This window comes from Papio anubis, chromosome 17 (assembly GCF_008728515.1).
Source record: "Papio anubis isolate 15944 chromosome 17, Panubis1.0, whole genome shotgun sequence".
In the NCBI taxonomy this organism is placed as follows: Eukaryota; Metazoa; Chordata; class Mammalia; order Primates; family Cercopithecidae; genus Papio; species Papio anubis.
Genome location: NC_044992.1, coordinates 52,240,521 through 52,262,334, shown reverse-complemented (window position 1 = coordinate 52,262,334; position 21,814 = coordinate 52,240,521). Strand labels below are relative to the sequence as shown.

The following is a 21,814-nucleotide window of genomic DNA, read 5'->3' as shown; positions in this document are numbered from 1 at the left end:
GCCTTGTCCCCACCCCTGCTCTCAGTGTTAAATATCTAACCATATAGAGGAAATTAAACCTCAAAATCACCAAAAAATGCAAACAGCCCTTTGATCATAAAACACGTTCACTATTTACAGGACCCTGATACTTCCATTGAGCCATCTCCTTATTCACTGCCCTCATCTTTGTGCCACTTCCTTCTCTAACTAGAAAAGTACAGTCCTTCTCTAGGCATATCTGAGAGCAGGAAATCCTCAGCTTGCTCTCCCTCTCAAAAATTGCTGGCCTAGGAAAGATAGGGAAATTCAAGATAGAAAGTGGCTGTCCCACGGGTTTGGGGCCTTATTGTTCACCGTTGCTGTTCTGGCTGACCCACTTGTGCTGAGGCCTAGCTGGCACTGACAGGATGTCAGCCCAGGGGTGAGGCTTCTCTCTGTCTGTCTCCTCCATTCCCACAGGATAGGAACAGTCGCTGGGGAGCACAAAGCCCCTGCCCATCTGCAGTGCTTGGCAGTGTTCCGCACACATTCCTGTGTGTTATTTCATCAGAGCCTCACCCAAGGCCTGGGGCCAAGTAATGGGAAGAACTGAGTTAGGGTTAGAGAAAAGCAGCTTGACCCAAGTCACCAGGAGTTTGCCATTGGGCTCTCCCTAAGTTGGGGGGCTGGTACCTCAGGGCCCCAGGCTACGGGAAAATAAGAGGTTGTCCATTGCTGGGGGAGGTGAGAGATGCTGGTGGAGCTGGGAGACAAGACGTCAGAGGTCCCCTCAGCCCCCAGATACAGGAGCAGGTCTCCTGAGGGCCAGTTTCGTCCCCCAGCCCTCAAGGGGACAACAGGGCCACACCAGGCACTCACACAGCAACTGATAGCAGCTCACATTTACTGGGGATGTGCCACCTGCCAGGCCCTGTGCCAGGAGCTCTCCTGGAATACCTCTTAATCTGAATTCAAAATAATCCCATGAGAGGCCAGGCGCGGTGGCTCACACCTGTAATCCCAGCACTTTGAGAGGCCGAGACGGGTGGATCACGAGGTCAGGAGATCGAGACCATCCTGACTAACACGGTGAAACGCTGTCTCTACTAAAAATACAAAAATTAGCCGGGCGTAGTGGCGGACGCCTGTAGTCCCAGCTACACGGGAGGCTGAGGCAGGAGAATGGCTTGAACCCGGGAGGCGGAGCTTGCAGTGAGTGGAGATCGCGCCACTGCACTCCAGCCTGGGCGACAGAGCAAGACTCCGTCGCAAAAAAAAAAAAGAAAAAAAAAAGAATCCCATGAGAAAGAAGCCTCAGTCCTGGGCTGACATCCTGCCGAGTGCCGGGCCTCAGCACTAAAGCAGCAGCAGCGAACGAAAAGGCCCCAAACCAGTGAGCCTTAGTTGCTCTCATTTTCCCCATTTTACAGAAGAGGAAACTGAGTCACAGAGCGGGATAAGTTTCACCAGGTCATATAGGTATAAAGTGGTGGAGGCAGGATTCAATTCTGTTCTGACTCCGAAGCCAGACTTTTTTTTTGCCTACACAATTTATTAGAATTTGAAAACGTTGCTGGATACGACAGTCAAATAAATCAATTTCATTTCTATATATCAGCAAACAAATTACTATTTTAAAAGATAATCATTTATAATAGTATCAAAAACAAAGCCACCAGAAATAAAATGTGTAATGAAAGGACTAGTTAAGAGGTTAAAGATCTGAGCCAGGCCAAAGCCAGACTTCTAACCACTATGCACTTGTCGGCTGTGGAGAACAGCTCCTCCGTCCTTACAAGGCAGCGAGGCCACTGCAGGGGAGGGGGCTTCTGGTTAGTGCAGCAGCCTGGTGTTCAGAGATGACACCTCAGCTCAGACCTGACAGGTTCTGCGGGCAGGTTGTATAAGCCACGTTAGCTCCTCTAAGCCTCCGTTTCCTCATCTAGAAAACGGGGACAGGGACACCCTCCCTAACGGGTTGTTCTGAGGATGAAGGGAGAATGTGGTCAAGTTCCTGGCCCAGTGTTTTGCAAATAGTAGGCGCTTGATTACTGGCGTTGGTATTAGGATCAGGGCCAAGGGTAGAACCTTCAACACCCTGTCAGCCGGGAGAGACTGAGATGGATCACTCAGCTGCACACAGAGCTCCGGTGCTGCTGCTGGTGTGAGCCGAGGGAGCTCAGGGAAGCCTGTTGGTGAGCTGTGTCTGATCTGTAGCTTCCTGTGGCTGGAGCCTGACTCAGCCCGTCACCTGGTTCCTGAGTCAGGGCACAGAGGGGAGTGCCTGTTTCCTTTAGTGGGGGGAAATAGGGGCCGGGAGGACAGGAAAGAGTGGGAAGGATCTGTGAGGCCCAGAGGGAGGGGGCGTTACCAGAGCAGTCCCTCCCTCATCTCAGCATGGTTGGGGAGGGGCAGCGACCCTTGCCATTAAAGGGAGAGCGGGTTTGGGAGTCAGATAAACTGGGTTCAGAGCTTGACTGTACCATTTACAAGCTGGGTGACCCTAGCCAAATCTCCTGATCTCCTTGAGCCTCATTTCCCATCTGTAAAATGAAGATAGCCTCGCAGGTAAGTGAGCAGGTCATGTGGCACCTGGCCGGGCAGTGCTCACTGAACAGCCATTCCTTCCCATCCCCAATGCCTGGTGGCACCCCCAGATCTGCAGGCAGGCCCTGAAGTTTCTGACACAGATCCGGGCCCAGCCCCTCATCAACCTGCAGATGGTGAACGCGTCTCTGTACGAGCATGTGGAGCGGATGCACCTCATTGGGAGGAGCCGGGAGCAGCTGAAGCTCCTGGGGGATTACCTGGGCCTGTGCCGGAGCGGCGCCCTGAAGGAGCTCAGCAAGAGGTGAGCAACCTCTACGTGCATGCGTGTGTGTGCACATAAACACACATACATATATGTACATGTACACACAGACACACGTGCACACACACATAAATGTACACACAAATGCATAGACATGCACACACATGCACATGTGCACAAATGTACACACATGCAGGCACTCGTGCACACGGACACACACAGGGGCACAGCCCAGGGCAAGGCGTCCACCTGGAGGAAACCTGGGCAGAGATCTTCCCACTGGGCCTGGGAAATAATCACATCTTTTGGGGGTGATTTTGGGGTTTTGTTCATGTAACCATTTGTTTACTCAAAAACATGGACTGAGAACATGCTAAGCACTATACACCTGGCGAGGCATGTGGGCTCCAACACTGAGCAGGGCAGAGCCAGGGCCGACCCACCGGAAGCCTCCGGCCTGACAGGGAAGACTGGTGGGAAAGTCAGCAACTCCATCCGGGGGTGAGGGTGAGAGGCAGGATGTCCTGGAACCACAGAGGCTTGACATCCAGCCCAGATGAGAGGAGGACAAAGCAGAAAAGACTTCCTGGAGGAAGTGACTTCTAAGGTGAGACCTGAAAAATTAGGAAGAATTAGAAAGGAGAAGCAAAGGGGGAAAGAGCGTTCGACAGAAGGAATAGCACGCACAGGCCATGAACAAAGGCACCGTCGGTGGAAAGCCCAGGGAGAACTTTGGCTATGGTGAGGAGGGAAGTGGGGAGTGTGGCGAGAGGCAGGCGAGGGCCAGATGTTCCCACCTCTTCCCCATCCCAGCCAGTCATCTGGCCCATGCCAGCTTCCCTCCTGAAATTCTCCAAAGAAGACGTGATTGGGGCAGGGCCCTCAGGATGCCCTTCAGGAAGCTTCTCTCACCAAGGGCCTGGGGCCTTTGGTGCTCAGGAATGGGATGTGATGCTGGGCTTCAACAGGGACTCAGGTCTCTCCATTCCTGTCATAAATGCTTCCTAGTCCTCAGGTCACAGCCCAGGCCACAGTCTTCCCAGGGCTGTGCTCTCCCGGCACCCTCAGGAGGGCAGACCTCATGTGGAGCAGGCTGCCGGTGCCTACTGCCCAGCATGGGCTTCGAGTCCGCCTCTTCTGGGTTTCTAGGGGCAGGGACCAGCTCACAAGCCCCTCCAGGTTCCTCCGTCTGGCCTTCCCTCGCCACAGGGCCAGCCTAGAGAGCGCCTCTCTGAAGACTGCCTCTTCCATCCTGGCTGCAGTGCTCCCAGAGCCGGGCCTCCTCAGGACCAGGGTGTGCCCCGAGCAGGTCCCCAGGGGCTCTCAAGGGGTGCTGCAGGGGGCTCTCCCCTAGGCAAAGAGGAGAATCTGGCCCCACAGCTGCCAGCTGAGCCTTGGTCTCCTCTGCAGGGCCTGAAAGAACAGAAAGCCCTCCACAGACCACCATGTGGGACCCTAGACCCTAGAAGGCTTCACCCCTGGAGGCTCTGCCCATCCCAAGCATCCGTGGGTGACTGGGTCTCCACCTCTTGGCAAGCGCTGACTCATTCCCCACCCCTGAGAGTCCAGAGAGACTGTCCTCCTGCCCACCTAACCAGGTGGTGAAATCTCTGGGGTCGGGTGGGGCCTCATCACCCTCCTTGGTCAAGGAGCCAGGTACCTGCACAGGCCTGCAGACCTGTGTAGACCAGGTGCCTGTGGGGTGGGTTGTGGGCCCCAGCCCCATTCACCCGTCCCCGCCCTGCTGACAGAGTTTGTTCATTGGCTTTACTGACCTGTCTCTGCGGGCACCAGGGGCAGCCCTGTCTCTCTCCCTAGCCCTCCTGCTCCGTCCCTGAGCAGCAGCGCTGTACTCCTGCTATGTGTCCAGCCTGCTTCCCGTGCCTGTGGAAGTCCCATGGAAACAGCGTGGGGCAGGGGAAACAGTATGGGAGCCCCTCAGCCACTGTGCATCAGGAAAGTTGCTTCACTTCTCTGGGTCCAGCTTTCCCATCTATAAAATGAGCCAGTGATTCCTCCATTCCTGTGGCCTCCTGAGTAGTGGTGAGGGCTGCGTGAGGGACCCAGAGTCTGGGCCACAGATGGCCCTGGGTCAGCATCGTGTGTGCCCTGAGGGCACCTGATCCAGCCTTGGCAGGGGCCAAAGGAGCTTCCAGAGGAGATGGCATCTGAGCTGAGGGCACGCAGAGTTCTTTTCCTTTTTTCTTCTAAAATGTTTTTCTTCTTTACAAAGGTCAGTGTTGCAAGCGAGGGGCATTTATGAAAGGGAATAAAGCACACCGTTCAGTCAGCCCTTCTCAGAGCCCACCACCACCTGCTTCTGCACCTCACTCCATCCACACACACGTGTTGCCACAACACCAGTGGCATTGTGTGTCTGTTAAACTGGGGTTTAGAAAAATGAGGAAAGAGTAGAAAGGGCAGTAGAGAACCTGGCTTTCCTGGCTAAGGGACTGGTATTAAGAGGCTGGCCGGAGCACAGCTCACTGACGCCCTTGAGGGGCTCTGGGCAGCTGGGCTTCGGGTACAGGGGCCAGAACTCAAAGGGCCCTCGAGGCCTTCGGATTTGATCTGCTACTTGTGGGGAACCACTGAAGGGTTTTGAGCACGGCCTTTGGATTTGATCTGCTACTTGTGGGGAACCACTGAAGGGTTTTGAGCACGGGGCTGTCACTTCTGATCAACGGCTTAGAAAAGACCACTCTGAAAAGACCAGGTGCGGTGGCTCACACCTGTAATCCCAGCACTTTGGGAGGCCAAGGCGGGTGGATCACCTGAGGTCAGGAGTTTGAGACCAGCCTGGCCAACATAGCGAAACTTCATCTCTACTAAAAATACAAAATTAGCCGGGCGTGGTGGCAGGTGCCTGTAATCCCAGCTAATAGGGAGGGTGAGGCAGGAGAATCACTTGAACCCAGGAGGCAGAGGTTGCAGTGAGCCAAGATCATGCCACTGCATTCCAGGCTGGGAGACAGAGTGAGACTCCGTCTCAAAAACAAAACAAACACACAAAAAGACCATTCTGGCCCCAGCAGAGTGCAGTTGGTGAAGGGGACAGCCCTGGGTGGCAGCTGGTGTTAGTAATTAACTCCAGGGAGCTGGGCCTGGACCAAGTCAGCCAGAGGGAAGGTTGAGAGGAGGAGAGGGCTGAGGCATGGGCAGGTGTTGGATGTCAGGGAGTCAGGGAGGAGCTGTCCTGCACTAATGGCAGCTGCCTGGCTGGATTCTCTCCAGCAGACCTAGGACCTGACTCCAAGAGCCAGAGAAGCCCCTGAGAGTGTCCTCTCCAGCCTTGGGAGGAAGCCATCACAGAAATGCCCCACACCCTGTCCACCCACCAGACCTCGGTGTCCTTCCCAACGGCCAGGGAGCAGTGGGCCGAGGAGGAGTCGGGGCTTAGGAGACAGGTGGCACCCAGGCCCCCACCCATGTCCCCCCGATCTTCCAGCCCTTGCCCGGCCCTCTCCTTCCCCATCACTTCATCGGTTCCAGGAGCTAAGATTTGACCTCTCCCCTCATTTTCCTGTCTCCTAGAGAGCCCTCCAGATTCCTGTGGTCTCTTTCCCAGCCTCACGCCAGAGGACAAAGAGGGTTCTCCTCATTGTGTGGGTGAAGAAACTGAGGCCCCAAGTAGGCCTGGCTGTGCCCCAGTGCACGAGAATTTCTTTCCTGGAGGCCAGGAGGGGAAGTGGCCTCTCACCCCTGGGCCAGCACCCTCTCCCCTCTGGCCTTGACTGAACACTGCAGAGAAGCCAGTTGCAAGTCCTTGCTGAGAGGGTGACGGGCCCAGGGCACAGGGGCTCCTAGAGCTTCCACGACTGTGGTCAGAGGACGGATGGCAAAGCTAATTCTCCATCCAGATCAGCCCACACTCCTGCTAGCTCAGGGCCAACCTGTGTCCCCCCAGCCTGCTGTGTCCCATGTTTTCTTGGTGACAAATGGCAGCTTCCCTTCCTAGAGTGCAGGAAGTTTACTGGGGACACCAGCTTGGTAAACTGAGGGGCCAGTTGGCATCTTGGCCTATATGGCTGCTTGGTGGGACTTACTGTTTCCACCCCGGTTTGGGCTCCCCTGGACCACAGCTGAGGCCACCAGCTGGGACAAGGCCAAGCCCCCATTCCAGATGCTTCACAGCTTGCACCCGGGAGGCCCAGACCCAGGGCTGGCACCATCCTGTCCCCAGATGTCTGGGGCACCCTGGGGCAGGTTCCCAAGCATCCTCTGACTTGGAGTAACCTCCCACCGCCAGTACCCACCCAAACACACACAGCCAGGCCAGGCAGGTTTTGTACCAGGGAACTTTCTGCAGGTGTTTCCTCTCCATCTCTCAGGATGGGGCCCCCTGGATCCCTCCCATTGGTGTAGTGGAAACTAGAGCTGCATTGGCGGCTGAGCCTTTGTTCTCTGCTGCCCCGGCCACCTCTGAAATGGGATCTGCTGTACTTAGGACACGTCTCAGTTGCTCTCGTGTAGCACGGAAACCAGACACTTTAATGTCTGTCCCTCAGCCAAACCAGGGGCCAAACAGGAGGGCAGAGGCCATATCCTGTGCATTACTGCCCCCAGCACTGTCCCTGGTATGTAATGGTGGCAATAATGACAACAACCTTCATCTCTAGGCATTTGCCAGGTAGACAGGGGTGCAGGCTCTGGAGCCAGGCCCCTATGTTCAAACTCCAGCTCTCCCGCCTACTAGCTGTGTGACCTCAGGCAAGTGATTTAACCTATTTCCTCTTCTCAGTTGGGATTGTGATAGTACCAGCCTCACAGGATTATTGTGAGAATCAAATGAATGAATGCGTATGAAGCTCTTAGCCCAGTTCCGGGTCCCAGGTGTCAGCACCCATCCTCCTCCTTATGATTAATTACGTGTTTACTGTGAGCTCGGCACCAAGTCAAATGCTTTAAATAAGTTACTTAATCCAGACAACTCCATTTCCCAGAGAGGGAAACCCAAGGTTCAGAGAGGTTGAGTAACTTGCCCAAGGTCCCACCAGCTAGTTACCTTGAAGACCAGGCCCCAAGCCCAGGCAGGCCGAATTACGTTCCTAGCCCCTGCCCTGCCCAGGCGGCAGGTGTCTGCCTGGTGAGCAGCGCCAGGGGAATGAAAACAAACAACACAGGTTGGCCCGGGTCTTGGAAACCTCTCTGAAGAATCGCTTGTGTTTTGTTTGAAGGCTCAACCACAGGGATTATCTCTTGGAGTCTCCGCATAGGTTCAGTGTTGCTGACCTGCAGCAGGTGAGTGTCATGCTTCCCCCGCCCAGACCTCCAGAGAGGCCTCATTCCCGGAGAAGTCAGCAGGGAAGATGGGAGGGGTGTCTGTAGTTTACTGAAGACAGCAGTCTGCAGCTTTTCTGCAGCTCGGGGTGGGTTGCCCTGCTGCCCCGGCTTCCTGGGCAGGGACGGATACCCCCCACACCCTGGAATAAGCAAGCACTCCAGCAACCCCAGGATCACAGGAAGAGAGTTTGGAATACTCCTTTCTCCAGGGGGCGGGTGCAGTGGAGTCCGGTCTCATCTGTGAGTCCCATTAGCCCTGAGTGGCCTCAGTGCCCACGGGCTGGACGCTGGCACTGCTCAGCCTGACTCAGGCAGGTTTGCTTTTCTTGCCCACGTGGAAACTGGGGGTAGAAGTTCTCCAGGCAGGGTGCCATGGCGCCTCAGTGCAGCTGCTTGAAAGGCCTGGGGCCTCAGTTTACCAGCCCCCCACAGATCGCAGACAGGGTGTATGAAGGATTCCTACTTGCCTTCCGCAGATTGCAGACGGGGTGTATGAAGGATTCCTCAAGGCCCTGATCGAATTCGCCTCCCAGCACGTCTACCACTGCGACCTGTGCACCCAGCGCGGCTTCATCTGCCAGATCTGCCGGCACCACGACATCATCTTCCCCTTTGAGTTTGACACCACAGTCAGGTATGTGGGACACCCAGCCAGCTGTCTCCCAGCCCCACCCTTCCCCACACCCACAGCCTGGCCCAAGCACTCAGGGCAGAAGGCCTCGTTCTATGGGCAGGAGCGTATTGAACATTGGCTTTGTGCCGTGCCAAGGGATGGTGCAGTTGTTTGGGACGGCCCATGCCCTGGGCAGTCATGGCCAGCTCCGGTCCAGCTCAGGAGACAAGACAAGCTTTCCCAGGACTCCTCTGCCTCTACAGAACCATCTGTCTTCCTAGAGGTGGCTGCCGGCTCTCTGAGTGGAGCCTGCTGGAGCCACAGTGTATGCATGGGTTGAGGAGGATTGTATGAGTTACTGCCCTGTACTGTTGGCATGAGACCAGGCACAAAGTGGGCACCTGGTGGGTGGTACCTGCCACTGCCACTGCCTCTGTTGCTGAAATGATCACTCTTGTTCCAGTTATTGCTCATTATCAGCAACCTCTCAATGGAAAAATTTGTCCAGACTTCCTGCAACCCATGTGGGAGTGGAAAACTGAACTGGGAACATTAGTTCTTTTTCTGTCGGTGTCCACTGGCTGGGATTCAGCCCTGAATGGGCCTGGGGCTGAGTTTTTAAAATTATACCATCTTGGCCGGGCGTGGTGGCTCACGCCTGTAATCCGAGCACTTTGGGAGGCCGAGGCAGGTGAATCCCTTGAGGTCAGGGTTCGAGACCAGCCTGGCCAACATGATGAAACCTCGTCTCCACTAAAAACACAAAAATAAGCCAGGTGTGGTGGTGGGCACCTGTAATCCCAGCTACTTGGGAGGCTGAGGCAGGGGAATCACTTGAATCTGGGGGGCAGAGGTTGCAGTGAGCCGATTTCATGCCACTACACTCCAGCCTGGGCAACAGAGCAAGACTCTGAAAAATAAATAAAATAAGTAAATGTTTTTTAAATACAGGCAAGAAATCTTTAATGACTCTCAAGCCGCATTTATAAAAAAATGTAGTAGGACAGAGAATATCCATGTGCATTGTGTAACATATGGGTAAGCACTGTTTTGAGAATCTCCTGTTCCGGAATGGAGAGGTACAGTGTGCGTGCATGGGTTACACAGTACGTCACAGCCGTATCATGGGTTCTGGTCAAAAGCGCTGGCCAGCGTGGCCACAGGGCAACCTCCAGCCCAGCCAGCACTAGCAGGCGTGCTGCTCTCTCCCCAGGTGTGCCGAGTGCAAGACCGTCTTCCACCAGAGCTGCCAGGCTGTGGTGAAGAAGGGCTGCCCCCGCTGTGCCCGCCGGCGCAAGTACCAGGAACAGAATGTTTTCGCCTGATGCCCATCTGCTGACCCCGCTCTGAAGGCCGGGGGTGAGTGTGGCTCAGCCATCCCAGCTGGGTTTGCCATCAGCCCAGGATACTCACCGTGTCACAGCTGTGCCCCCTTGTCAGGAAGACCCTCAGATGTGACCAGAGCACCGACCTTCCAGAGAAAGCCCAGGAAGCCCCTGTGATGTCCCCTGGCCCCCTCACCACCCCTCTGCTGCAGGAGGCCTGGCCACCACCAGATGCTCCCTGTCTCCGGGCAGACAGAGCCTTTCACTCACCAGGCCCTGGCTCACCAGCGTCCCGGCACCTCTGTTAGGGCTGCCCAAACACTGTGGAAAGGAGGCTTGGGGAGCATTTTCAATTCCACATTCCTGATTAAAAGGTCTAGTTTTTTAAGGTGGGTTTTTCCCATTCATATTTCAACAGAAAGTATTTTTTTATTCTTGATCCTACGCGAGTCACCCAAGAAATCAAGACATTCTCACCCCCAGTGGGTGCACAGGAGCCACTCAGGCCTGGCCTAGAGGCAGCGGGTGGCTGGCGGGCAGGCCACTGCTGGGACAGGGCCTGTGGGCCCACCCAGTGCCTTTCCTTGGCCCTCACTGCCAGTGCCAAACCGCCCCTCAGCAGGGCAGGGCCAGTCCTGGTGACCCCGCTTCCTCTCCGTCTCCTCTTTACTCCTCACCCCAGTGCGTCTCGCCTGCTGAGCCCACCCCTTTCTCAGCGTCAGAGCCCCTAGCTCTTCTCTAGCCGGGGGCCTTGGCCCCATTCGGAGAAGGAGAAATGACTGGAAACCAGCACTGTCAGCACTTTGAGCCCTCCTCGGTTTAGGGAGGGTCACCGTCTTGCCCACCCCCTATCCCCGTGCCCTCCTCACCCCTCTACAGATAGGGGCGCTGCTGCAGATGCTCCAGGCCCACCTTGGTGGGTGCCTGGGGTCACACTCTGCCTGACTAACCCCTGCCAGGGCACAGATAGGCAGGACCCCAGAGAGGGCAGGCAGCCATGCCCTGCACTGTGGAGAAGTGACCTGGTCCTTTGCCCTAAGCTGTGCGGGGCGTGCCGGGGAGCTGCCCTGTGGATGCAGCTGCCGCCTCACAAAGCCATGAATTCCCACAGCATCACTGAACTTGCCCAGCCAGGACACTGGAGACTGAAGAACTTCCCCGGAGCAGGACTGCCTTTGAAGGGGCCTTGAGGCTGGGGTGGGAGCCTGGAATTGTTTTCAAATCGATGTTCAGACCCTCCAGGCTTTGGGGAAATGTGGGTTTGCTGGTCTCTCTGTCGCCATCCTCCACCTCTCCTGGACCCAGCAGGCCCTCAGTCCTAGCTGTCTTACCTGCGCTCAGCTTGGAGTCTGAGGCCTCAGGTGGAGATCCGCATGTCACTGTCAGAGATGAGCCCACCTCCACCCTTCCCTGGGGGCGATCAGCTGCTGAGTCACCCACCCAGCCTTGGAGCTGGATCCCTGTGCATCAGAACAGAGGCGGTGGTGGCAGGCAGGTGGAGGCTGCGCACAGCTTCTCCCGGTCATGGCGCACACCTGTGCCCGGACGCCAACGCCTCCTAAGCCAGGAGCTGGGTTTTTGCACCGCCATGGCCCACATTAATGCTCCACCACAAGCCTGGCCTAGTCAGAGCCCTCATTGCCCTATCCCTGAGTGGGCAGGAGCCTGGCCTGAGGAGGGCTTGGGCCTGTGAGGATTCTCTCTGAAGGTGCCCTTGGAGGCAGCAGGGTTGAGGCCCTGAGGGGCCCATTCCCCAGAAGCTGCCAGTGCTTTCTGATGCGTTGACTCTTCCTGCCTCCCCTCCTGCAGAAAGGTAGTGCCCACACTATTTTTAAAATGTTATTTTATGCAATACACTGTTCCTAGTGAGCAGGGCTCTGGCCCTGAGGAGTCTTTGTAATGTATTGAAGGAATTGCTGCCGTGTGAGTTTTGAATGATTTTGCAGTAAAGACCTGATCTTTCTCATCACTGGTCTGGCTTCTGAATTCTAACACTGCCACTGCCGGGGAGGAGACCACCAGCCATCGTTACCATCTGTCAGGGGCCCCCACCCCCCTGTTAGTCTCTGGCACAGGGGAAGGCTTGGGAGGTCCGTGACAAACACTTGTAGGCAGAGGGCTTGCATGCCAGGAGTGGGCAGGGAGAAGAGAGTAAGAAAGCCACCTTGCCAAGCCCAGCAGTCAGGGTCTTTGGGGAGGTGTACTCACACTTGTATAACAACTCAAACTGATCCCATGCCAGTGGCTTCTTTTCCTGTGACTTAAATGTCAAAGCACAGACCCTTGACACTGGATCATGTGAAACCTCAGGATACAGGGGACATTTCTCAGAGGAGAAATAAAGGAGAGCTGGGGCTCAGGAAAGATGGGTTATTTAAGCAGAGTCCCCGATTCAGGGCTCATGGTTTTAGGGCTCAAAATGACTTTTACTTGGCTGCTGACCTTCCTCAGAAGTTCCAGGAGAAGCCCAGGGGATCCCTCCAAGGGGAGGCCCACACTGCTGTCCATTTTAAGAACAGGAGCAGGAAACAGACTAATTCTCAGGGAAATCAGGTTGCAGTAAAATGGGATGGAAACAGACAACATTCAGGTCTGTGATTTCCTGTCCTTGAAGGTCCTTTTCAGATTACAAGGTGGCACCCTCTGCCCATCTAGGTGCCCTACCTTCCCCCAAGGGCCTCACCTCCCTCCAGGACAGTAGATGGTAGGCCCAGAGAAGAGAAACTGGGGGAGGGAGGCCCAGTGGAGGGCCATGGCATGTGACCTGGTGCTGCCCTGCCAGTGGGCTCAGGCCCTCTCCAGCCTCAGCAAAGCGCCTCTGAGGGTACCTGTATCCATTTCTCCCCTCCTTTTTTTTTTTTTTTTTTTTTTTTTTTGATACAGAGTCTCACTCTGATGCCCAGGCTGGAGTGCAGTGGCGTGATCTTGGCTCACTGCAACCTCCACTTCCCGGGTTCAAGCGATGCTCCTGCCTCAGCCTCCCGAGTAGCTGGGACTTCCCCTTCTCCTCTTCTGCCTGAAGGAGGATGGGCAGTTTGGAGATTCCAATCCAACCCCCAAGAGTTTATCACATAATATAAGTAGTCATAATAGCTGATATAGCCGGGCATGGTGGCTCACACCTGTAATCCCAGCATTTTGGGAGGCTGAGGAGGTTGGATCATCCAAGGTCAGTAGTTCAAGACCAGCCTGGCCAACATGGTGAAACCCCGTCTCTACAAAAATACAAAAATTAGCTGGGCATGATGGTGCATGCCTGTAATCCCAGCTACTGAGGAAGCTGAGGCAGGAGAACCACTTGAACCCGGAGGCGGAGGTTGCAGTGAGCGGAGATCACGCTGCTGCACTCCAGCCTGGGCGACGGTGAGACTCCGTCTTAAAAAAAAAAAATAGCTGATATATTGTGTGCGCTGGGCATGTGGTAAGCACTGCTTAGTGGACCTCATTTAATCCTTGCAATAATCCAGCGAAGTGGGTGTTACTATCCCGTTGATAGGAAAGAAAACTGAGCTGCAGAGATAAGGCAGAGCTCCCAAGGCCTACCAGCCGCCAAGCAGCAGAGTGGGGCATCATACCAGCCTGACCCCACCAAAGACCATCGCCAGTGCCAGCGCTGCCTGGCTGTGCTGCAGGTGGGGAGGCACCTAAAAGGTAGGGAGGGAGAGAAGATATTTTCTAAGCATGTCAGGCACCAAAGACCAATGCCAAGTTCTGCTGTGTGCCTACCCTGGAGGGTCCCAAGGTGCCACCAAGCCTCAGACACACTGAGATTCTCAGAGGAAGTGGGGACTCACGGGTGGGCAATGCCTAGCAGAGGCAAAGATATAGAGGTAAGGGAGTTCCAGAATGAGCCTGGCCAGATTCAGCTTCCCACCCAACCCTGGACCCCCAGGAGGTGGTGTCAAGAGGGGCCATGGCCTGGGGTGCGGGCCCCTCTTCCTCCCAGAACACTGGCCTGAATCAGCCAGCTCCTGGCACACACAGCCAAGTCCACAGGCACAACTGTTCCTTGGGGCCCCTGAGGGCGGGGGATCTGCTGGGGCTGTGGCTTGTAATGTCTGGAGTAAGTGCAGGCTCAGATCAGGGCGAGGCTGCTTGTCCAGAGAGGCAGAAAATTCCCAAACAGAAAACCCCCAAGGCGGAGGACCCTGGGGCTGGACTCCTGGAGGTGGTTCTGAGCTTACCCTGTGGACGGATTGGAGGGTGGCCTCCCTAACCCACAAGGATCAAGAGGGGGTGGGGGATGGTGGGAGGGCAATCTGGCCAGGAGAAGCTACGGGGGAGGCTCCCGCCCTCCCCAGTCCCACCGTCTCAGCCCCGCGGCCTCTTCCTCCCTGGAGACAGCCAGGTGTGGCCCAGGATCCCGGGAAGTGCAGGGGAGGGGATGGCGTCTTCGCTCGTCAGGCGCTGGCCCGGCCCAGAGGGGACAGGAAGCCAGGACACCGGGGATTGTCTCTCGCAACCGCAGCCCAGCCCCAGTCCGGGAGGAAGTTCTGCCGGGCGCTCTCCGCCGGTGCCTCCCTGGTTATATTGTTGAACAGGAAACCCGGCAGCGCGGGAGTCGCGCGGTCGAGGAGGGAGCGCGGGACGCCGAGCCCACGCGCGCCTGCCGGGGCAAGTGGAGGCGAGGCCGGCGAGCGGACGCCCCGAGGTGCCCGGGCAAGCAGGGTCAGGAGTGGGGCGCCGAGCCGGGTTTGGGGTGGGAGGTGGGGTGGGGGTAGGGAAAGGGGCAGGGTGGGGGAGGGAAGGGTGCGGCAGGTGGCGGGTCCGCACCCGGTAGCTCCGCGCGCCTGCTCCCCTTGTCTCCGTGCTGGGGCGGGAGCTGCGCGGGCCGCATCCCACGGGGAGGAGAAGGTAGGCGAAGGGCTGCCCTCCATCTGGGGGCGGGAGGGGAGCAGGCCCAGGCTCCCAGCGCCGACCCAGGCGTTGACGCCGCTGTAGCTTGGGCAGCGGATGCAGGGGACCTCCTGGCTCCTGGTGCGCTCTCGCGCTCCAGGGATCCTCCCTGCTCCCCCAATCCCTCCCCTTCTCTGTGTTTCCCCAGGGTCGGGGAAGGAACCGAGGCCGGGTCTCCTTCTTATCCAGCCCGAGACACTGAGCTCCAGTGGGCGTCCCTGTGCTGGGAATCCCGCTCGGAGTTTTTCCAGGCCTGGCCGGGCTGCGTCGGGAAAGGCCCTGGTGAGGGAGGAGGTGGGCCCGGAGCGGGCGGGTCTGCAATCCTGTTGGAAGGGCTCGCAGTGGGTGATTCAGGGTGCAAATGACCTCCCCCGGAACGGGAACGCCCGCACGAGACAACCATCCCCAGCCCGGCATTCCCAGAGCCGCGCACAGGAGGGACGCAGGGACTCCGAGACAGCAATCTGGGGGGGGGGGAGGGGGGAAGGGGAAGGCGGAGCAGGGGCGGTCCCACCCTCCTTGGGCTCCACTCGCGACCCGCCAGTGCCCCTTCAGACGCAGCCGTCGCGGCTCCGGGTCCCGGCCTTCTGCTCTGGGCCTCGTCCCAATGCCCCCCGAGGTCCCCAGCAGAGGCATTCAGGCTCCTCCTCGCCCCGCCCAGACACGGCTGCTTTGGGTATCGGTGACAGCACTCCTTAGCGTCCCTGTCCCTCTTTGCTCCATTTGCCAGCTCCGGTTCCGCGCAGCCTCTCCGGCCTCGCCCCTGGAAACCCCGCCCAGGGCGATGGTAGGGGCCTAACCTGCTGCCACCGCCGGCTCCGCCCACCCAGCCCATGGGCTCCCTGAGGCCCGCCCAGCCGACGTGAGTGCGCTGCGGGGTCCAGGGGGAAGGGGCGCTGGGGGAGTGTCCTCCTTGGGGTTTGTTGGCTCAGCTCTGGGCAGCTCGATGACCCCGCCTCCAGGGCCCAATTAGCTTAGTGACTCAGTTTACTCCCTTTCCTCGTCGAGGAACGCTTGACAAAGTGGCGAAGGAGCCCTGCAGAGGCCCCGGTTGGACCCTGCTCCTTCGGTCCCTCTGCCTCGGCAAGCGGCGGTCTCCTGGCCCCGGGTCCCGGCCAGCTTAGGGGGCAGGAGGAAGTGTGGTCAGTGTGGGAGTTTGGAGGGGCCATGGACTTCCGGAGAAGACCACCGACTCATGGCTTTGGTGGAGGGGCGCAGGCAGATTTAGTTAGGCTTTCCCCCATCCCTGACACCCGGGAGCCGGGGCGGGAGCGGGGCATGTGCCCACCACTCCAGAGAGCTTTGGGGGGCCCTGCTCTGGGACTCCGCACTGATAGTCACTGTCTCAGAGTGCATTCTCCAGGAGCCACTCTCGTGGGGACACTGTAGAGGTCACAGGGCAGGTGGGCAGGCCGCAGGGGCAGGGCCTTTCTCAGGAGGCGGCGTGAGAGCCAGAGAGCAGGGGGCGGTGCGGGCCGGGCTGGGCGGGCCGGGCTCGGGCTCACGTCTGCGGTGATGCAGCTGGGGAAGGAAAGAGAAACCGAGAGAACCGGTTCCCCCGCATTGGCAGCAGAGGCCTCTACATCAAGGCCCTTGGACTAAGCGGGGCAGGGACAGCCCCCAGGTAGAGCTGTTCGCTGGGCCCCCTGCAGAGCCCGCATCCCAACTCTGACCAGGGGGTCCGGGCGCAAGCTCCTGGAGGGAGGCAGTGCTACCAGACCCTCTGTGGATTCTCTGAGGGCGGGAGGCGTCCAGGTGGGACAGGGCCGGGTAGCGGCAGTAAATGGGGTGTTCTTCCTACTTAACTGACGGGAAAAATAAGGCTCAGTCAACTATTAAGCAAGCGTGGTGTCAACCTTAGAGCAGGCAATCACCCCTTGTTTTAAAGCCAAGGCTTCCCTCGTAGTCGATTTGGACCAAGACTACTCACAATCTCCCCACCGCAGGACTGAAGCAAGGGCCAAATCTTATAATCAACCCCACGGAACGAAGGGGTTGTCCTAATTCCAGCACTGAGTGTAAGAATGGAAGCCTTAGATGTGATTTTATGCAAGTTGCCATTTTAGAGATGGGAAAACTGAGGCCCGAAGGCGAACGGCGAGTGCAGGATCGGGACTCGAACCTAAGTCTGTCCCCGAGTGCAGGGCTATCCCGGGCTAGGTGGTCTTGACCTCCGCGGCCCTCCTTCTTGTTGCCTGCAGGAAAACGCCGCGGCCGCGATGGCGGCGGACGTGGAGGGGGACGTGTACGTACTGGTGGAGCACCCCTTCGAGTACACCGGCAAGGACGGGCGCCGCGTGGCCATCCGGCCCAATGAGCGCTACCGGCTGCTGCGGCGCAGCACCGAGCACTGGTGGCACGTGCGGCGTGAGCCTGGTGGCCGCCCCTTCTACCTGCCTGCGCAGTACGTGCGCGAGCTGCCCGCGCTGGGCAACCCTGCCGCCGCCCCGCCGCCAGGTCCCCACCCAGGCCCCGCGGCCCCCGAGCCGCTGTCCTATGACTACCGGTTTGTGAGCGCAGCAGCGGCCACGGGCCCCGACGGCGCCCCAGCGGAGCCCCGAGGCCGAGCCAGCTCCTTGTGCGGCCCTGCGCAACGCGGTGCCGCGACCCAGCGCAGCAGCCTGGCGCCGGGCCTGCCCGCCTGCCTGTACCTGCGGCCCGCGGCGCCCGTGCGGCCCGCGCAGTCCCTGGACGACCTGGCGCGCGCCGCCGTCTCGCCTCCCTGCGGCCTCCTAGGAAGCAGCGGCAGCTTCAAGGCCTGCAGCGTGGCGGGCTCCTGGGTATGCCCGCGGCCCCTGGCGCGCAGCGACTCAGAGAACGTCTACGAGGTCATCCAGGACGTGCACGGCCCGCCGCGGGAGGAGAGCGCGGAGCAGGTACCACCCCGGGAGCGGGGACGGGGGGACTCGGAGGCAGGGACCCGCGCTGGCGACCGCGTCCGCACGGAGCCGGGGCGCGAGGAGACCCGCTCCGCTCAGCGTCGGGCACGACGCCCACCTCTGTCTGAAGACTGCGGATGAGCGCCCTCTCCCCAACCGCGAAACGAGCGGTGCAGGCCCCCAGTCCCTCATCAGCAATTCCCAAAGTTCCCTGAAAGCCCAGAGGTTTTTCGTAATCCGATTGGTGGCAAAATTGTGCTTGAACTGATGTGAGGCTGCTGATGGTCTTTATCGCACTTGTGTAAATATTCATGTTTCGCTGCAGAAAAGGAAATGAGCTCGATGGTCTGCTGCTGCCCCAAGCCCTGCTGGGAGGTTATATAACCTATAGCAGGTGTGTGCCCCATATTATCTTTCCAAGTCCCAGCTGTTGCGTATTCCGAAGCGCATCTGGGCACAGAACGGGGGGTTGCTGGCCTGCCCCTGCTCAACCGCCTTGCCAGTCTCCCAGGATCCTGGGATCAGATGAGAGGGTGGATGTGAAAGTCAGGCGTCTGCTTCCCTTTCAGGGTGCTTCCAGCATTTCAGTTCCTTTTTTTAAAGAACTCTTGATGCGTTTGTTTCAGAAAGACGTCCGGTTAAGTGAGGTTGTTTTTTCCCCCCTCTTCAGAGTCCAGTTGTGTTAATCCGGGAAATCGAAAATAGAGCACTTCTTACATCCTCAGAACACTCTGGGCGACCCTGACATTTTGAACTTTAGGAACTTTTCAGGGAGGGGCAGCTCGAGGGGAAAAAAGGATGCTCAGAACCGTTCTGCCATCTGCCACCGGCCGTGTGATGATCTAGAGGCAGTTCCCTTCCTCTCTCAGGGTCTCGGTTTGTTCTTCAGCCCGAAGGGAGGGGGTGGACAGATGACCTCTGAACCTTGGGAGCCCCTGATTTCTTTCGCTGTACCTGATGTCATTACCATGAACATTGATGCCCACCGTGTGCCAGGACTGAGTCTGGGATGCCCAGACGAAGGAGACACCCCTCCGTAGGCCCGCTGCTGGGTCTTCCCTCTGCCCCTCTGGTTACAATGCAGAGCTCAGGTTTTGAGACTAGGGAAAGGGGAACTGGACTCTGCTGGGTCACCTGCCAGCTGCTGACAGCCACTTACACGCGAGGACGCTCCCCCAGGACCAGCGTCCTCTGGTGTAAGCACAATACTTAAGGATTAGGGTTGTGAGCCTTAAACGAGGTAAGGCTTCGAAGCGCTTGGCAGCAGCAGGGAGTCCACCCAGACTGGGTCGTCCTCGTTTGGCTTCCCTGGGTCTCCGCCGCCTTCCCTCGGGCTTCTGCAGCGGCAGCCCGCCGCCTTGTGGCCAGAGTGGAGAACGGCACCCGGCGGGCGGGGCTGGGCACCGCGGCGGGTTCCTGTCTCGCGCCCCTGCCAGCCGGCCAGGCAGCTTCTCTGGGATGGGTGGTTGGATCCCAGCGCTCTTCCCTCGCAGCACCCCTCCGTTTCCTGCGCAGGCTCCCGGTGGTGCACTTCCGGGCCTCTCCACATTCTCTGTCCTGGTGACGGTGGGAGGGTGCCTGCCCATCTGAACGGAGTCCCTGGAGGTGGGGGAATGGCCTTGCTCTTTGAACCTCGCATCTGGCCCAGGGTCTGGCTCAGACAGAGTGCACAGAGAGTGTGTGTTGAGGAGGTCAGAGGTGTGGCAGCCCTTTACCTATGAGCCAGGGCTCTATAGGTCCGCCCAAGGGCCAATACCCAAGGCCCCAGGACAAAAGAGGAAGGAGACTGCCCAGGTCCTGACATCTCCTGAGAAGACGATCACCAGGCAGCCGTGATCCTGCCAGAGCGCCTGCCTGGTGGCCCCTCTGCCCATCCTTCCTCCAGCTCCCAGCAGGTTCCCAGTTGCAGGGGCATCTGGGGAGAGGGGCACCGGTGATGGGGGTAGGGGACTTACCCAGGGGGGAGCTAGGACATTGGCCAGAGACAGGCAGCTCCCTGGCCCCGCTTGTGGCCCTAATTCACTGTGTGACCTCCACAAGTCACCTTGCATCTCTGGTCCTGTTTCCTTCCCTGTGCAATGGGTGCAATAAAACCACATTCCCTGCACCGAGCTTTATTCAAGAGGCAGCTGTGGGTCTCCCTGGTGCTCCACCCCCATCAAAGTCCAGGGTAGGGAGTTGCTCCTGCCCTCCAAGGGAACCCCACCCCTGCTCTTAGTTGTCCCAGGTGGCATTTACTCACCATGACCCTCCAGGCCCATTCACTTGTTCATTAGGCGTGAACTAGCTAAATACCTGCCAAGCCCTGGTGAGCCTTTGGATCTAGAGAGGACTGAGGCACAGCCACGGTCCTAGGGGACTCACCCACTTGGATAGGAGGCCAGCAAGAGAAGACATGGGGCCCGGGCTCAGAGTGGAGCATGGGGTTGAGAGTGGGTACCCACCCGGGCAGGGCCTCCTGGACCCTTGCCAAGAATGTGCATGTTATCCTGCAGCCGCTGTGAGGCTTTTAGCAGAGACAGGAGTGGGACTGAGAAAAAAATCCCTGTGGCCAGGGCTTCAAGAATGGCCAAAGATCTTGGTGGTCTCGTGGGCATGTGGTGGTAACAGAGGTTTGGGAGGTGGATGGGCAGGGCCTGGGGGCCGAGGGAGGTGGGAGGGAAATCGGGTTGAGTTTTAGATTCCCGGCTGGCACTCGTGGGCAGACAGTGGTGCTACTTACTGAGGGCGGGATGACTTGGGGAGGAGCGGGGTGGAGAAAAGATGGGGCCGCCTGGATTTAGGTGCCAGACAAAGGGAAGAGAAGCGTGAGAGTGCTGGCTCAGAGGCCAAGAAGTGTCCAGAAGAAGGACGCACAGGAAGGTCATGTGAGAGAAAGGCCATATGACACTTATCCGAAGTGGCCACTAGAAGCTCAGCTGGTCGGGGGGTGCTGAAGGCAGAGGGCAGTGGTCAAGAGAGAAGTGAGTGTGCAATTTGAGCGTGTGGACAACGGGCAGGAGGAGAGACACAGTGTGGCCAGAGGGGGTGTAGGTCATGGATGGAAACGTGGTCCCCAGGTTCAGGTGGGTGGGCAGGAGATGGGGAGGCTGAAGATGGGGAGGAGGTCGTTGCTGAGAAGGGATCTCAGAAGAAAGTGGGTGCAGAACAGAGGGGGCAGGATGTGGGGATGGCATGGCATGGGGGCACTGGGGAGTGTATGGGGACGCCCGTCTGTCAGGCAGCAGCTCAGGGCTTAGGGCAGGCTACCGGGCAGGGCCAGGGGCCCCCGGAACAGAGGGGCTCCTGCCGTGGATGGTGTTTTACAGCCTTGCCACTCCCCATGCACTCTAGTCACACATATTGAGCACTTGGGGTGGGCTGGTCACTGTTCTGGACACTGGGGACAAAGTGTGGCAAGACGCAGTCCCAAAGGGGCTAAGAATCCTGTGGGCTCTTGCTCAAAGGCTTATACCCAGTGTTAAGCTCCCAGCAGCTTGGAAGGCAGGCATGGACACCTCCATTTGCCCTGAATACAGAGGTTCAGGGAGGTTTAGTGACAGGATGAAGCTCACACAGCCAGGAAGTGGCTGTGTCCAGGACAGTTCCAGGCCCCCTGACCCAAAGCCCCACCCTGGCCACCAGGTTCAGTTTCAGCCTGGTGGCCTTTAGGATTGGCCACCATGTTCCCCTCGGCAAGAACAGTACAAACCGAAGGCAGGCATGTGCTCCTTCTTCTGAGCATCCTGTGTGCCCAGCCCTGCTGTGGAAGAGTTGATGTCCCAGGAGAGGGGCATCTCCTGTTCTCTTGCTGCCCAGGAGAGGGCAGAAGCAAACCCTTCTGAGAGGGGAGAGAGAGACAGGGGAGGTAAGCAGGGATGACTCCTCCCCTCCCCCAAAGAGGCCACTCAGCGAGCCCTGGGAAGCCAGGCCAAAGCCAGTGCAATAAAGGGGACTCTGAAACTCTTCCCGTAGCTGTGATCCTGACTCTGGGACTCTTCCCGTGGCTGTGGTCCTGACTCTGGGATTTCAGGGTGCGGTCACCATCCCCGCCCAGGGTGGGAAG

At 58.2% G+C, this 21,814-nt stretch overlaps 3 protein-coding genes across 10 annotated transcripts in view; 2 read left to right on the top strand and 1 right to left on the bottom strand.

The window, feature by feature from the left end:
* Positions 1–11,963, top strand: part of PLEKHM1 (pleckstrin homology and RUN domain containing M1) — a 54,536-nt gene extending 42,573 nt beyond the window's left edge. For both annotated transcript variants that reach the window (XM_031657646.1, XM_031657647.1), the window contains 4 exons: positions 2,619–2,812; positions 7,951–8,014; positions 8,533–8,690; positions 9,883–11,963. In XM_031657646.1, coding sequence (XP_031513506.1) covers positions 2,619–2,812; positions 7,951–8,014; positions 8,533–8,690; positions 9,883–9,994 — 528 coding nt within the window. In that variant the 3' untranslated portion in view covers positions 9,995–11,963. The remainder of the gene's footprint in view (positions 1–2,618; positions 2,813–7,950; positions 8,015–8,532; positions 8,691–9,882) is intronic.
* Positions 11,964–13,302: 1,339 nt separating this feature from the next.
* The window catches only part of ARHGAP27 (Rho GTPase activating protein 27), a 40,246-nt gene continuing 31,734 nt past the window's right edge, over positions 13,303–21,814 (top strand). For 6 of the 7 annotated variants that reach the window (XR_002517884.2, XM_021928341.2, XM_009190878.4 and 3 more), the window contains exons 1-2: positions 15,639–15,752; positions 17,092–17,766. Coding sequence is in view for 6 of the 7 variants with exons in the window: in XM_021928341.2 (XP_021784033.1) it covers positions 17,110–17,766 (657 nt within the window). In the remaining variant the exon portion in view is untranslated. Of the gene's footprint in view, positions 14,646–15,038; positions 15,173–15,620; positions 15,753–17,091; positions 18,038–21,814 lie in introns of those variants that run through there. The other variant, XM_031657644.1, reaches the window with a different exon arrangement.
* On the bottom strand, positions 15,044–15,733 carry LOC108582524 (splicing factor 3A subunit 2-like). The gene has a single exon (XM_031657645.1). The coding sequence runs from the start codon at positions 15,723–15,725 to the stop codon at positions 15,072–15,074; it is 654 nt and encodes a 217-aa protein (XP_031513505.1). The 5' UTR covers positions 15,726–15,733; the 3' UTR covers positions 15,044–15,071.